General features: G+C 43.7%; 1 protein-coding gene across 1 annotated transcript in view; it reads right to left on the reverse strand.

Annotated features, from left to right (window-relative positions):
* LOC130078189 (activating signal cointegrator 1 complex subunit 3) overlaps positions 1-13,116 on the reverse strand; it is a gene marked incomplete at both ends in the record, with an annotated part of 215,830 nt that overhangs the window by 66,231 nt on the left and 136,483 nt on the right. The window contains 4 exons of the mRNA XM_056243713.1: positions 5,415-5,591; positions 5,679-5,765; positions 6,585-6,749; positions 6,977-7,096. Of these exons, the coding sequence (XP_056099688.1) occupies positions 5,415-5,591; positions 5,679-5,765; positions 6,585-6,749; positions 6,977-7,096 (549 nt within the window). The remainder of the gene's footprint in view (positions 1-5,414; positions 5,592-5,678; positions 5,766-6,584; positions 6,750-6,976; positions 7,097-13,116) is intronic.

A 13,116-nucleotide genomic window follows, 5' to 3' on the forward strand; every position in this document is an offset into this window, starting at 1 on the left:
TAGGGAGTAGGAGTGGGTTTAGGGATCAGGGGTGGGTTTAGGGATCAGGGGTGGGTTTAGGGATCAGGGGTGGGTTTAGGGAGTAGGGGTGGGTTTAGGGATCAGGGGTGGGTTTAGGGATCAGGGGTGGGTTTAGGGATCAGGGGTGGGTTTAGGGATCAGGGGTGGGTTTAGGGAGTAGGAGTGGGTTTAGGGAGTAGGAGTGGGTTTAGGGATTAGGGGTGGGTTTAGGGAGTAGGAGTGGGTTTAGGGATCAGGGGTGGGTTTAGGGATCAGGAGTGGGTTTAGGGAGTAGGAGTGGGTTTAGGGATTAGGGGTGGGTTTAGGGAGTAGGAGTGGGTTTAGGGATCAGGGGTGGGTTTAGGGAGTAGGAGTGGGTTTAGGGATCAGGGGTGGGTTTAGGGAGTAGGAGTGGATTTAGGGAGTAGGAGTGGGTTTAGGGATCAGGGGTGGGTTTAGGGAGTAGGAGTGGGTTTAGGGAGTAGGAGTGGGTTTAGGGATTAGGGGTGGGTGTAGGGAGTAGGAGTCGGTTTAGGGATCAGGGGTGGGTTTAGGGATTAGGAGTGGGTTTAGGGATTAGGGGTGGGTTTAGGGAGTAGGAGTGGGTTTAGGGATCAGGGGTGGGTTTAGGGATCAGGGGTGGGTTTAGGGAGTAGGAGTGGGTTTAGGGATCAGGGGTGGGTTTAGGGATCAGGGGTGGGTTTAGGGAGTAGGAGTGGGTTTAGGGAGTAGGAGTGGGTTTAGGGAGTAGGAGTGGGTTTAGGGATCAGGGGTGGGTTTAGGGAGTAGGAGTGGGTTTAGGGATTAGGGGTGGGTTTAGGGAGTAGGAGTGGGTTTAGGGATCAGGGGTGGGTTTAGGGATTAGGAGTGGGTTTAGGGAGTAGGAGTGGGTTTAGGGAGTAGGAGTGGGTTTAGGGATCAGGGGTGGGTTTAGGGAGTAGGAGTGGGTTTAGGGATCAGGGGTGGGTTTAGGGATTAGGAGTGGGTTCAGGGATCAGGGGTGGGTTTAGGGATCAGGGGTGGGTTTAGGGATTAGGGGTGGGTTTAGGGATCAGGGGTGGGTTTAGGGAGTAGGAGTGGGTTTAGGGATCAGGGGTGGGTTTAGGGAGTAGGAGTGGGTTTAGGGATCAGGGGTGGGTTTAGGGATTAGGGGTGGGTTTAGGGATCAGGGGTGGGTTTAGGGATTAGGGGTGGGTTTAGGGATCAGGGGTGGGTTTAGGGATTATTCACTTTATTTGTCACATACCAGTTATAGTTCATACAACGAGCAGTGAAATGTAAGTCTGGTATTCCTATAGACTCACTGTGTAATAAAAACATACCCTAAATATTATTTAAAAGATGCAACAATTTTAAATATTTTTAAATACTTGCAAAAATAACCATGCTTGTGTCATTGTCAATAATTCCGCCCCTCCCTCACTTCCGGTTCTGGCGCTGGTGGCGCTGCGGGCCTGCAGCTGGGTATATCTCCAATGGCGGGGAAAGAGTTAATAAGACATACTGAAATAAAGTGAGAAGTTTTCAGATGGTTGAGGAACCCAGTGACGGATGCTTGGCAGTGGACGACCTTATAAAGCCGCTCGTCTAATGGGAGAGCGTCATTTTAAACAGATTTATCATATACAATTCTCTTCTTATGGGATACAGCTTTTTAAAGGCTCTTTTAAATTTAGTTCATTATCTAGAACACATTTCATGGAATAACTAATGTGTGTTTGCTCTGCCTGCTGTCGGTGTAGATCAGAGCGCAGTGTGTGTGTGTTTGACGGGTCGAGTGTGAGTTATGCTCAGAGAATCCTACATTACTTTGATCTATAAGGTGCACGTTCCCTCATAGATCTGACTGCTATGATGGACCGATCTGGTGTGCCACTGATGGATCGAGCAGAAGTGAACGAGTGCGAGGACAAACACCTGCTGACCCAGATGCTGATGTTTAACAGGCCACGAGAGCGACCCCAGGCTTTCATGCGATTGGACGAGACCCATCCCATCATCCACTCGAAGCACAGCACAGTAAACGCACAGCTTCACATGAGGTTTGTGGACTGATCTGTTGCAAAGAGCATTGGGAATCTTTAGGGTTGTGCGGTCACAGGTGAAAAACTCATTCTTTTTAGTTTGGAAAGAGAGTTTTTAAAGATTTAATTACACAATAATAGTGTTTTGAATGCTTTATCACTACTTAACCTTCATCCTTCCCTCGCGACCCGAAGCCGTAAAATTATACTTTTTTTTTATTTTTTATATTTATCTTTTAATTACTAGATTTGATCAATACATAATAAATAAATAGTTTTTTTTGTGTATTCGTGGTTCAAATGCGACAAAAGTCCTGGGGTCTTGGACCTCTCCGAATGAACACTCAATTTTTTAAAAAATATTTTACGGGTCAAAATTACCAGAAGGATTCAAATCAATCGGAATAAATTTATACATGTGCATTTTAGGGGTATTTATGTTTTCCAGTTTAAAGGGAGAACCCACATTTTCTGTTGTTCAGCGAATTTTCATGGGCGAAATCCAGTCATTTCCACAGGGATGCGTGCGATCTGGACATGTGTGTGTGACGGACTCAAGCTGCAGATTCTTAAAACTGCTTTAGTGTGAAAGTGACTTTAGTGTGAGTTGTGTTTCATGCTTTGATACACTATTGACAATGAACCTTTTTTTTTGCCTGCAAAACTTCACGTATGCGACCCACACCTTAATGCTGTACATTTAATAGACATCTCATTATAATTGGTTCCAGAAGAAAATATTTGGAAATTATATATTTACAACATCTGGAATATGGCATTATATCTTCAGATGATTTAAAAGAAAAAAAATTATTTATCTAAATACTTCTTGCATTAGTTGCTGAAATTGTGGTCCAAATTCTGGTTCCACTGGAGAAAAAAAAAAAGAGCAAATCCATAAATTTTATGATTTTGAATATCACTGAAAGCCGGAAACACAAAAAGATTATAAACTCTTTCCCTGCCAGCGTTTACTAAAAAAAGTTGCGCCCGCATTTTTTTTATCATATTCACAAAACTTTCATGATCCCCAGTTTATTTTGTTGTATGAATATGTACAAGAACAGAGAAAGAACAAAGCCTTTGCTTAAAAAAAAAAAAAAGTTTCATAAACATCCAAAAAAAACATTGAACAAAAAGACTGCAGATTGGATTACGAACGATGATCAAAACAGTCGTCAATGGCAAGGAAACATGTCATAAACGGTATATCTCGTCAATGGTGAGGAAAGAGCACAATTATAAATTATATATATATATATATTTAGCTATATTGCCCAGCGCAAGTCACTCAAGCTCTTATTTATTCTCAGTCATTTACAAATGCTTGGAGAATCAGATCGACTGAATCATTAACAAATAACTGTCTCCGAAGAACCGTTCGCTCAGAACCGTTCTCTTCAATCTTCAGCTGAACGACGGGAAGATCCCTGAACAGATGCAAAAACCATCCGAAGAATCATTGTGTGTGTGTGTGTGCGTAAACATGTACATCTAAAACCCATGAAGGCTGCCGGAGAGAGAGATCTCAGACCCGAGCATCAGAGAAGGTCTGGATTTAAAATCAACAAACGTTTGACGCGGAAATGCCTCCCACTGCCGGATCCCAGCTGCACATCTGAAATCAGCCGGATTAGGAGCAAAGAGGGAATTTCTCCGAGCGATTTGCACTATCCGAGCACATGGAAGCTGTTGTACATGGATAGATGTCTTCCACAGAGCACATCGCAGTCGCAGAACACTCACAATCTCGCTCACTATTTAGTCCTCGTGTTGCTTGAAGCATGCGTGTGTTTCTTCATGGATCTTTTCCATACAACGGCAATCACCATAAACGCGTCCACTCATCTCCGCAGATCTCACATTTGAGTTCAACGCTTCTTTAAATGTGCCACGATCACAGAAGAACATCATATCGTTGGCGTATTTATGCACATTAAGCTTTTTAGGCTTCAAATGGTGTCGTATGGACCACTTTAATAATGCTGTTTTTTGGTTGTTTTGGTGATGCGTCAAATGTAGTGATGCACCGATACTAAATCTCTAATATTCAGAATGATATTGGGTGATACCGATGCCGATAGTTTGATTTTCCTCTCAAATAATGCTGGGAAATATCCAGGGAAGCCTCTCATTTGGCAAACTATAATATTAGAGGTTAAATTAACAACAGAGCTATTATTCAACTGCTATTTATTTCCAGATATAATATTTACACTCAAAATAAAAGCAGAAATATTTGTATACACATAAGGTAGTTTGCATAAACACTTGCTAATTGCAAATATATTCAAAGCATACAAATATAATTAACAGTAAATACGCTTCTGATATTCATGCATGTTTTTCTAGATATAATTTGTATTAAAGTGGAAGAAAAGACTGAGGCGATACAGCGATGTGTCACATTTAAGAGCGGCAAAACGCCATTTATTGTTTGAATTTGGTGATAAAATGGACAGAATTTGAAAGCTGAGACTTTAAGTAACAGAGCACAAAGCTGTTAAACAAATAATGTTTGATGTAGGGGGCAAAAAGTAGATCTGGCAACCCTGGCGTGAACTACGGGTGATTTAAAGCCTGCTTTTATGTAGCTATTTTTAACTGTTAATGCGTTATTGTCACTTTAACTTGCCCTAAATACAACACAGAGATGTCCCTCACAGACACAGTCTGTGTGTCACAGTTTTCCCGCACCCTTTTGATGGACAGATCGTATAATAATAGCTTTAATCGGCCGATGCTGATTATTGGCCGATACATCGGTGCATCTCTAGTTGTGTTGTGTTGTGGTTTATTGTGTTTCACTGCGGCTTTACATTTCAAGACGAATTTCCTTGAAAAAAGGACAATTAAGTATAACTCGAACTCTTATTTGTCCTTTCTGGTACTCAACGGTGTAGCCATCAGTTTTCATTGCGTGGAAAAGAGCAGCATGAGTGTGTGTATAGGAAATATTCCTTTAAAACTCAGTGTTCAGCAAATTTGGAGGACAAAAGAAAGCAGGACCGAATGTGACAAATTACAACGAATAATGACAACGAAATAAACATTTTCAGACAGCCAAGCTTTTATAATATTGAAGTGTTTTGCAAAACTTGCTGAATGAGCCTCTCGCCCATTGTGGATCTTCAGCTAATTTACAAAATTCACTAAAATTGAACTCGACTCGCATAATTAAGCTTTTCCGACAGGGAAAATTCTTCATTGGGCCGATTCCCATTGAAATGATGAAGTTTGGTCAGAATTGGAGAAACATTATGTGATTATATCAGACACGGCTCTGAACACAATCTTCCGTAATTGATGTGCCGTTGCATATGATTTGGCAGGTTTAATTTCTCAATGTTAAAGCGCGTATAATGAGGACGAAGCTGTTGGGTGTCTCACCTGCGCTACATAAGACAGGTCAGAGATGAGGGAGAAGCTGTCCACTTCCCCGCGCCCGATGTACGTCTGGAGGAGGATGTTGATCTTCCCGTAACCGTTCTCCACTCCTCCAGCCGCTGGAAGCTCACAGAAATCACACAACATCTTCTCCAGTTCCTCCAGCTCCTCGTCCCGGACCTGTGCGTCACACACACACCTCACTGTGAGACACACCCGTTACTAAAGACCAAAGACCTGTGTGTGTGTGAACCGACGACCTCTCACCTTGATCTGCTCAAACTCTTCCGCTTTTGAAACGATGCTCAGAATATCTGCTTCGGTCTTCTGCGCGCTGAAAAGCTCATTGAAAGTCTGTGGAATGTAAAGAAAGAATATTAAAAAGTCAAAGATGCATTTAATGTACATTAAGCCAATCAAAGCTGTATTTCCAGCATCATTACTCCAGTCTTCAGTGTCACATGATCCTTCAGAAATCACTCTAATATGATGACTTGACTTCTATTTAAAATAGAAATCTTATGTCATATTATAAATGTCTTTACTGTCACGTTTGATCAATTTAATGCATCCTTGCTGAATAAAAACATCACTCTAATCTGCTGATTTGATGCTCAAGAAACATTTCTGATTATTATCAGTGTTGAAAACAGTTGTGCTGCGCAATATTTTCGTGGAAAATTATAAATGTATTTATTTTTTGTTAGGATACTTTGATGAATAGAAAGATCTAAGAACAGACTTCTATTTAAAATAGAAATCTTTTGTAATATTAGAAATGTCTTTACAGTCACGTTTGATCAATTTAATGCATCCTTGCTGAATAAAATAAAACATCACTCTAATCTGCTGATTTGATGCTCAAGAAACATTTCTGATTATTATCATCAGTTGCAAACAGTTGTGCTGCGCAATATTTTTGTGGAAAACATTATACTTTTTTTTTTTTTCAGATTTATTTGATGAATAGAAAGTTCAAAAGCACAGCATTTATTTGAAACATAAATCTTTTGTAATATTATAACTTCATTCACTGTCACTTTTGATTAATTTAATGCATCCTTGCTGAATAATTTCAAAAATATTTTTGCCAAGTTAACCGTCATGCTTTCTTTGAGAATGAAACACTGCATGCAGCCAATGGCTCGCTCTATACATCCGTACACATCTCACCTCCATAGTGTTGTACTTTATGTAGAAGTGACTGGCCGTCCTGCCAAGATCTGTGGACGCAAAATAACCCGTCCTCTCGTCGAACCGGATCATCCGAGCTTTATCAAGCTTTCTGCCCGACTCCACCACTAACTCCTTCCTGTAGAGCTCCAACTGCGGGTCCATCTGAACAACACAATTATAATCAACTATTAGCAGAATATTTCACCACAAATCATTTGACATAATAAACTATAACAAGAGAGGAAAATATAACTGTATAACTAATATTTATATTATAACAATATAACTATATTATATATATATATATATTTTTTTTTACAACGAAAATATAAATAAAAACTGAAAACCGGCAAATCCCATTTAACTACTGAGACTGAGAGCATGAGCACCTGACAGGCCTTGTGGTTGATCCCGTAAACGAGTGGATTGGCTCTCATTCGCACGTACAGATACGTGTAACTCAACCACCGGACGGCTTCATCAACATTAGTGACCGTCCCTAGAGCGATCTGCACAAAACAACCAACAATAAGCAAGCATCACATTTCAAGCACTTTAAATCAAATCCTAATGTTTTCTAGAGGTGTGGGTTGGGTTTAATATTACTAACTATGTGATTGAGATCTTGGACATAATATGATAATTGATATGCCATGCACAACAGTCCTAAATACATGCAGAAATGATTTTAATCTAATATTCAACTGATGCCTGATGTCACTGCGCCATCTGTTGGATGAACTGATCATGAGTTTCTATTGGAAAACGCTTGTGGATGCTGCCATCATGTGGCAGAGTGAGGAACAGCCCTTTCCTTCTACTATTATAAACATCTTGAAGAGGTCATTAAGCTCGTTTCATTCTTTTCCAAGCTTATCATCATTAATTCAATTACAAAGACACATTCTAGCTATCAAATATTTTTTAAATAAAAACATACTTTTGCAAACAAACAAAAACTAAAGTGAAACTCCTTGTTCAGTGCAAACTATATACAATTAGAGACAAAACAGCCTGACTTTAGATTTGAGTGTTAGAACAATGTGTGATTCTACTGTAGGAGATGATTTATATAACCTAAATTAGATTATTCAAATCCTCTCCTACAGTAGAATCACAAATATCTAATCAGTGCTGGGCAACGATTAATCACATCCAAAAATAAAAGTTAATATATGTGTGTACTGTGTATAATTATTTTGTATAATATAACATATGCATGTACATTGAATATATTTTTACATAATTTATATTATATATATATAAATAACACGTTTGTTTTAATACATGCATGCATACATACATGCATGTGTGTGTATTGCTATGTACAAAATAATTATACACAGTACACACACATATATTATGTAAACACAAACTTTTATTTTGGATGCGATTAATCGTTGCCCAGCACTAAATCTAACACAATTTTTTTTTGTTTTTATTCATATTATGAATTAGCTTATATTTTCAGCTTCATTTTAATTTAAATTTTAGTAATTTTGTTGTGCTTCTGTAATTATATATATATATATATTTAAAAACTAATAATAAATAAAATAAAAATATTAAATATTTAACATTGTAATTGTAATTTCTTATCACTGATAATCTTATACAACTGTTTTGACAAAAGCATAAATAAAGTGTAATGTGATTAATGTATAATGAGATAATATGATTATTAAGTGTAGTAAAGAGTAATGAACTTAAAAAGTACATTAATATTGAAAATCAGGAGATTGAAAGAGCAGATTTACGCCAAAGGTCATCATATTTATATATGTGGCCCAGCAGGTCTCCTCAGCTTGAAGGCAGTGTGTGTGGCTGTACCTCAGTGTTGAGGTTGGCAGTGTGTGTGGCTGTACCTCAGTGTTGAGGTTGGCAGTGTGTGTGGCTGTACCTCAGTGTTGAGGTTGGCAGTGTGTGTGGCTGTACCTCAGTGTTGAGGTTGGCAGTGTGTGTGGCTGTACCTCAGTGTTGAGGTTGGGAGTGTGTGTGGCTGTATCTCAGTGTTGAGGTTGGCAGTGTGTGTGGCTGTATCTCAGTGTTGAGGTTGGCAGTGTGTGTGGCTGTACCTCAGTGTTGAGGTTGGCAGTGTGTGGCTGTATCTCAGCGTTGAGGTTGGCAGTGTGTGTGGCTGTACCTCAGTGTTGAGGTTGGCAGTGTGTGTGGCTGTACCTCAGTGTTGAGGTTGGCAGTGTGTGTGGCTGTATCTCAGTGTTGAGGTTGGCAGTGTGTGTGGCTGTACCTCAGTGTTGAGGTTGGCAGTGTGTGTGGCTGTATCTCAGTGTTGAGGTTGGCAGTGTGTGTGGCTGTATCTCAGTGTTGAGGTTGGCAGTGTGTGTGGCTGTACCTCAGTGTTGAGGTTGGCAGTGTGTGTGGCTGTATCTCAGTGTTGAGGTTGGCAGTGTGTGTGGCTGTATCTCAGTGTTGAGGTTGGCAGTGTGTGTGGCTGTATCTCAGTGTTGAGGTTGGCAGTGTGTGTGGCTGTATCTCAGTGTTGAGGTTGGCAGTGTGTGTGGCTGTATCTCAGTGTTGAGGTTGGCAGTGTGTGTGGCTGTATCTCAGTGTTGAGGTTGGCAGTGTGTGTGGCTGTACCTCAGTGTTGAGGTTGGTAGTGTGTGTGGCTGTACCTCAGTGTTGAGGTTGGTAGTGTGTGTGGCTGTACCTCAGTGTTGAGGTTGGGAGTGTGTGTGGCTGTATCTCAGCGTTGAGGTTGGCAGTGTGTGTGGCTGTATCTCAGTGTTGAGGTTGGCAGTGTGTGTGGCTGTACCTCAGTGTTGAGGTTGGCAGTGTGTGTGGCTGTATCTCAGTGTTGAGGTTGGCAGTGTGTGTGGCTGTATCTCAGTGTTGAGGTTGGCAGTGTGTGTGGCTGTATCTCAGTGTTGAGGTTGGCCGTGTGTGTGGCTGTACCTCAGTGTTGAGGTTGGTAGTGTGTGTGGCTGTACCTCAGTGTTGAGGTTTGCAGTGTGTGTGGCTGTATCTCAGTGTTGAGGTTGGCCGTGTGTGTGGCTGTACCTCAGTGTTGAGGTTGGTAGTGTGTGTGGCTGTACCTCAGTGTTGAGGTTGGTAGTGTGTGTGGCTGTACCTCAGTGTTGAGGTTGGTAGTGTGTGTGGCTGTACCTCAGTGTTGAGGTTGGCAGTGTGTGTGGCTGTATCTCAGTGTTGAGGTTGTCAGTGTGTGTGGCTGTATCTCAGCGTTGAGGTTGGCAGTGTGTGTGGCTGTACCTCAGTGTTGAGGTTGGTAGTGTGTGTGGCTGTACCTCAGTGTTGAGGTTGGTAGTGTGTGTGGCTGTACCTCAGTGTTGAGGTTGGGAGTGTGTGTGGCTGTATCTCAGCGTTGAGGTTGGCAGTGTGTGTGGCTGTATCTCAGTGTTGAGGTTGGCAGTGTGTGTGGCTGTATCTCAGTGTTGAGGTTGGCAGTGTGTGTGGCTGTATCTCAGTGTTGAGGTTGGCAGTGTGTGTGGCTGTACCTCAGTGTTGAGGTTGGTAGTGTGTGTGGCTGTACCTCAGTGTTGAGGTTGGTAGTGTGTGTGGCTGTACCTCAGTGTTGAGGTTGGCCGTGTGTGTGGCTGTACCTCAGTGTTGAGGTTGGCAGTGTGTGTGGCTGTATCTCAGTGTTGAGGTTGGCAGTGTGTGTGGCTGTATCTCAGTGTTGAGGTTGGCAGTGTGTGTGGCTGTATCTCAGTGTTGAGGTTGACAGTGTGTGTGGCTGTACCTCAGTGTTGAGGTTGGCAGTGTGTGTGGCTGTATCTCAGTGTTGAGTTTGGCAGTGTGTGTGGCTGTATCTCAGTGTTGAGGTTGGCAGTGTGTGTGGCTGTATCTCAGTGTTGAGGTTGGCCGTGTGTGTGGCTGTACCTCAGTGTTGAGTTTGGCAGTGTGTGTGGCTGTATATCAGTGTTGAGGTTGGCAGTGTGTGTGGCTGTACCTCAGTGTTGAGGTTGGCAGTGTGTGTGGCTGTATCTCAGTGTTGAGTTTGGCAGTGTGTGTGGCTGTATCTCAGTGTTGAGGTTGGCAGTGTGTGTGGCTGTATCTCAGTGTTGAGGTTGGCAGTGTGTGTGGCTGTATCTCAGTGTTGAGGTTGGCAGTGTGTGTGGCTGTATCTCAGTGTTGAGGTTGGCAGTGTGTGTGGCTGTATCTCAGTGTTGAGGTTGGCAGTGTGTGTGGCTGTATCTCAGTGTTGAGGTTGGCAGTGTGTGTGGCTGTATCTCAGTGTTGAGGTTGGCAGTGTGTGTGGCTGTACCTCAGTGTTGAGGTTGGCAGTGTGTGTGGCTGTATCTCAGTGTTGAGGTTGGCAGTGTGTGTGGCTGTATCTCAGTGTTGAGGTTGGCAGTGTGTGTGGCTGTATCTCAGCGTTGAGGTTGGCAGTGTGTGTGGCTGTATCTCAGCGTTGAGGTTGGCAGTGTGTGTGGCTGTATCTCAGTGTTGAGGTTGGCAGTGTGTGTGGCTGTATCTCAGTGTTGAGGTTGGCAGTGTGTGTGGCTGTATCTCAGTGTTGAGGTTGGCAGTGTGTGTGGCTGTACCTCAGTGTTGAGGTTGGCAGTGTGTGTGGCTGTATCTCAGTGTTGAGGTTGGCAGTGTGTGTGGCTGTATCTCAGTGTTGAGGTTGGCCGTGTGTGTGGCTGTACCTCAGTGTTGAGGTTGGTAGTGTGTGTGGCTGTACCTCAGTGTTGAGTTTGGCAGTGTGAGTGGCTGTTTCTCAGTGTTGAGGTTGGCAGTGTGTGTGGCTGTATCTCAGTGTTGAGGTTGGCCGTGTGTGTGGCTGTACCTCAGTGTTGAGGTTGGTAGTGTGTGTGGCTGTACCTCAGTGTTGAGGTTGGTAGTGTGTGTGGCTGTACCTCAGTGTTGAGGTTGGCAGTGTGTGTGGCTGTACCTCAGTGTTGAGGTTGGCAGTGTGTGTGGCTGTATCTCAGTGTTGAGGTTGGCAGTGTGTGTGGCTGTATCTCAGTGTTGAGGTTGGCAGTGTGTGTGGCTGTATCTCAGTGTTGAGGTTGGCAGTGTGTGTGGCTGTATCTCAGTGTTGAGGTTGGCAGTGTGTGTGGCTGTATCTCAGTGTTGAGGTTGGCCGTGTGTGTGGCTGTACCTCAGTGTTGAGGTTGGCAGTGTGTGTGGCTGTATCTCAGTGTTGAGGTTGGCAGTGTGTGTGGCTGTACCTCAGTGTTGAAGTTGGCCGTGTGTGTGGCTGTACCTCAGTGTTGAGGTTGGCAGTGTGTGTGGCTGTATCTCAGTGTTGAGGTTGGCAGTGTGTGTGGCTGTACCTCAGTGTTGAGGTTGGCAGTGTGTGTGGCTGTATCTCAGTGTTGAGGTTGGCAGTGTGTGTGGCTGTACCTCATTGTTGAGGTTGGCAGTGTGTGTGGCTGTATCTCAGTGTTGAGTTTGGCAGTGTGTGTGGCTGTATCTCAGTGTTGAGGTTGGCAGTGTGTGTGGCTGTATCTCAGTGTTGAGGTTGGCAGTGTGTGTGGCTGTATCTCAGTGTTGAGGTTGGCAGTGTGTGTGGCTGTATCTCAGTGTTGAGGTTGGCAGTGTGTGTGGCTGTATCTCAGTGTTGAGGTTGGCAGTGTGTGTGGCTGTATCTCAGTGTTGAGGTTGGCAGTGTGTGTGGCTGTACCTCAGTGTTGAGGTTGGCAGTGTGTGTGGCTGTATCTCAGTGTTGAGGTTGGCAGTGTGTGTGGCTGTATCTCAGTGTTGAGGTTGGCAGTGTGTGTGGCTTTATCTCAGCGTTGAGGTTGGCAGTGTGTGTGGCTGTATCTCAGCGTTGAGGTTGGCAGTGTGTGTGGCTGTATCTCAGTGTTGAGGTTGGCAGTGTGTGTGGCTGTATCTCAGTGTTGAGGTTGGCAGTGTGTGTGGCTGTATCTCAGTGTTGAGGTTGGCAGTGTGTGTGGCTGTATCTCAGTGTTGAGGTTGGCAGTGTGTGTGGCTGTATCTCAGTGTTGAGGTTGGCCGTGTGTGTGGCTGTACCTCAGTGTTGAGGTTGGTAGTGTGTGTGGCTGTACCTCAGTGTTGAGTTTGGCAGTGTGTGTGGCTGTATCTCAGTGTTGAGGTTGGCAGTGTGTGTGGCTGTATCTCAGTGTTGAGGTTGGCCGTGTGTGTGGCTGTACCTCAGTGTTGAGGTTGGGAGTGTGTGTGGCTGTATCTCAGCGTTGAGGTTGGCAGTGTGTGTGGCTGTATCTCAGTGTTGAGGTTGGCAGTGTGTGTGGCTGTATCTCAGTGTTGAGGTTGGCAGTGTGTGTGGCTGTATCTCAGTGTTGAGGTTGGCAGTGTGTGTGGCTGTACCTCAGTGTTGAGGTTGGCAGTGTGTGTGGCTGTATCTCAGTGTTGAGTTTGGCAGTGTGTGTGGCTGTATCTCAGTGTTGAGGTTGGCAGTGTGTGTGGCTGTATCTCAGTGCTGAGGTTGGCCGTGTGTGTGGCTGTACCTCAGTGTTGAGGTTGGCAGTGTGTGTGGCTGTATCTCAGTGTTGAGGTTGGCAGTGTGTGTGGCTGTACCTCAGTGTTGAGGTTGGCAGTGTGTGTGGCTGTATCTCAGTGTTGA

The sequence above is a fragment of the Rhinichthys klamathensis genome, unplaced genomic scaffold (assembly GCF_029890125.1).
Source record: "Rhinichthys klamathensis goyatoka isolate OS25496 unplaced genomic scaffold, OSU_Roscu_1.1 h1tg000829l_1, whole genome shotgun sequence".
NCBI classification, from domain to species: Eukaryota; Metazoa; Chordata; class Actinopteri; order Cypriniformes; family Leuciscidae; genus Rhinichthys; species Rhinichthys klamathensis.